The sequence below is a fragment of the Macrotis lagotis genome, chromosome 1 (assembly GCF_037893015.1).
Source record: "Macrotis lagotis isolate mMagLag1 chromosome 1, bilby.v1.9.chrom.fasta, whole genome shotgun sequence".
NCBI lineage: Eukaryota > Metazoa > Chordata > Mammalia > Peramelemorphia > Peramelidae > Macrotis > Macrotis lagotis.
The window spans coordinates 758,435,854-758,438,843 of record NC_133658.1 but is presented as its reverse complement, the minus strand read 5'-3'; the positions used below and the strand labels follow the sequence as shown (position 1 = coordinate 758,438,843).

The 2,990-nt window shown below is 34.8% G+C and overlaps 1 protein-coding gene across 1 annotated transcript; it reads right to left on the bottom strand.

Annotated features, from left to right (window-relative positions):
• Nucleotides 1–1,519: 1,519 nt before the first annotated feature.
• Nucleotides 1,520–2,479, bottom strand: LOC141506633 (olfactory receptor 8B3-like). The gene has a single exon (XM_074213573.1). It carries the CDS (start codon nucleotides 2,474–2,476, stop codon nucleotides 1,520–1,522), a length of 957 nt encoding a protein of 318 aa, XP_074069674.1. The 5' UTR covers nucleotides 2,477–2,479.
• Nucleotides 2,480–2,990: the final 511 nt, after the last annotated feature.

Below are 2,990 nucleotides of genomic sequence, written 5' to 3'. Positions count from 1 at the left end.
TACTCCTCTTTTGTTGCTATAGAAACTTAAGCTATGAAAAGTCAAGTTGGCCAATGTCAGTGAATTACTAGATATCCAAGATAGAATTTAAGATGAATCTCTGCATTATTTCCACTATGCCATGCTCCCTTTCAACTGCAAGAAGCTTGAACTCTTAACTATTCCTCAAATAATATTCAACTCTTCATATATAGGCTGTTTTTTCTTACTACTTATGTCACCTTAGCAAATATTTAACTTTTTGTAAAAAGAAAATGTTAGACTGGATGACATGCATTTTCATAATTTGGTATCTTCTCACTATTTCAATTAGCTTCTTATAATAAATGTTATAATAAAGAAAAAAGAACCCCCCCTTCCTGGGAGTTCAGTCAATTTGATAATGGAAAGGAAACTTCTCTGAGGAAATTAGATAAGCCAAATCAACTTGCTCCAATCTCTCACATACTGTAACTGTTATATGAATCATTACTATGAATAATCTTTTTTTCAGAAAATAAAAATGTTTCCCTCAAAATTGGCATACTGGGCAACTAAGTGGTGTAATGGATAGAGCACCAAACCTGAAGAACCTGATTTCAAATCCGGCCTCAGACACTTAATAATGACCTATCTGTATGAGCTTGGGCAAGTCACAATCCATTGCCTTGCAAAAAAAAGGAATATTTAAGTTGTTCATTTGTCATAATTTTCTAGTTATAAATAGACTTCCAATTACACTATACTAGGAAAGTTTAAATACTGTTATGAGGTAAACCAGTCCTGTTGTATATCTAATGGGAGAAGAAAACATCTATATTACCTTCCAATTGTGGCAGCCATGCCAGGAAGCATAAGGGATTTATCTGGGAAAACATGAGAGGAAATTATTTTGGATTTTGATGATAAGAATAAATTAGTACCACTATCTGATTGTTATAAAAATTTTGTGGGGAAAAAAATTTTAAAGTGCAACAAGAATAGGGAATGTAAGGTCAATTTTGCTTGATTTAGTTTGAGGGTAATGGGGTGGTTTTATGTTGACATAATGTACATGTTATCAATATTTTCCAGCAATCTGTTTTCATCTGTTGCCTTCCTGAATTATTGACTAGTATCAATGAGTAGAGAATGAAAGGTTTACTAGAAATATATATAATATATTGAATGATGCCTCAGGGTATTTGTATTTTCACAGAAGAACATAGATTAACATAGATTAAAGATTTACAGCTATAAAGGATCATAGAAGTCATATAGTCTAACTGCCTCCATGTTTATAAATTAAAAAAAAAATCTACAAAAGTTAAGCTTCTTGCCCAAGGTCATAGAGAAAGAGCATCCAGGATTAAAATCCTGACCCTCTTACCCTAAAGCCAGTACATTTTCCAGTGAATCTTTAAACAAAAGTAAGTTCTACTGGAGAATAACTGAGGAACAGAAACAGAAAGAAAATAAATTGGGTAAAGATTCCTTGCCAAGAAAATTTTAATTAATCATGGCAAAAAAAGAAGTCTTAATCCCTTGAATTCAAATCACTTTATTTAAATCCTGTTCCCATCCGAGAAAACATTCTTCTTCTCAAGGTTTTCCCCAAGGCAATCTGAACATCTTTATTCCTCCAACTATAAATAAGAGGATTTAGCATGGGTCCCACATTTGTGTAAAAGATTGAAGATACTTTACTCTGGTCCACAGACCCTGATGAAGAGGGTTTGAGATACATAAATGAAGCCGACCCAAAAAAAAGAGCAACAGCAATTATGTGGGAGCTGCAGGTACTGAAGGCTTTGGACCTGCCTTCAGTGGAGTTGATTCTCCAGATACTGGAGAGGATAAGAGAATAAGAGGTGAAGATGGTGACACTGGGCACTATGATATTAGTGCCCACAACAATGAAAACCACCAACTCATTGACATAGGTACTGGTGCAAGAGAGCTGGAAAAGAGGAACTATGTCACACATGTAATGGTTTATGATATTGGTATCACAAAAGGACAGTCTCAGCATGCATCCAGTATGGGCCATGGCGCCAGCAAATCCCATTATATAAGAACCAAATAAAAGCTGTGAACAGACCTGATTGGACATAATAACATTATATAACAGTGGACAACAGATGGCAACATAACGGTCATAAGCCATTATTGTCAACACATAGCACTCAGAAATGACAAAAAAACAGAAGAAATACAGCTGAGCCATGCATCCTGAATAAGAAATCATGTTTTTCTTCAAAACAAAATTCATCAACATTTTAGGAGTAAAGACAGAGGTATAGCAGAGATCTATGAAAGATAAATTGAAGAGAAAATAGTACATAGGAGTGTGAAGTTGAGAATTCATTCGGATTATGATGATAAATCCCAGGTTTCCCACTACAGTAATCACATAAGTCCCTGTGAAAAGGAGGAACAGGGGGATCTGGAGCTCTGGTTTATCTGTTAAACCTGCAAGGATGAACTCAGTCACTGAAGAGGCATTTTCCAAAGCCATTCTCTTCTTTATGGATCTATTAGAAAAGGGAAAAAGTCATACTAGGATTAAGATAATTTAAAAAATCTACTCTTCCCCAGTTATGAAAAAGAAATAATTCTAGAAGTCTCTGGAAACCATCATCATCTTGCCATGGAGGTTCTGTTCCTATCATTTCCAAGATATCCAGGGATTTTGATTGAGTTGAATAACTGTCTCTGAGTACCTAAAGAGTAAATGGTGATGTTCCTCAGACTCCAAAACATAAAGAAATCTGGAAAATGACAGTGGTTTCCTCATCCCTCATGCTGGTCACCCCAGGTAAAAACTAGCTGCTGTCCCCATTTGAGAGGTGATGAAGCTACAGTACCTCAAAGAGGTACTGTACAAATGCCTAAGTTAAAATATAGTAATTATTATTAATTATTAATATTACAAAGAAAGTTATTAGCAATAAAAATAATATTTGAGAGCAATGACTTATTGTACTTATTGTACCTCAGCCAGTGCCCTAAAATTTTACAATTGTTATGTC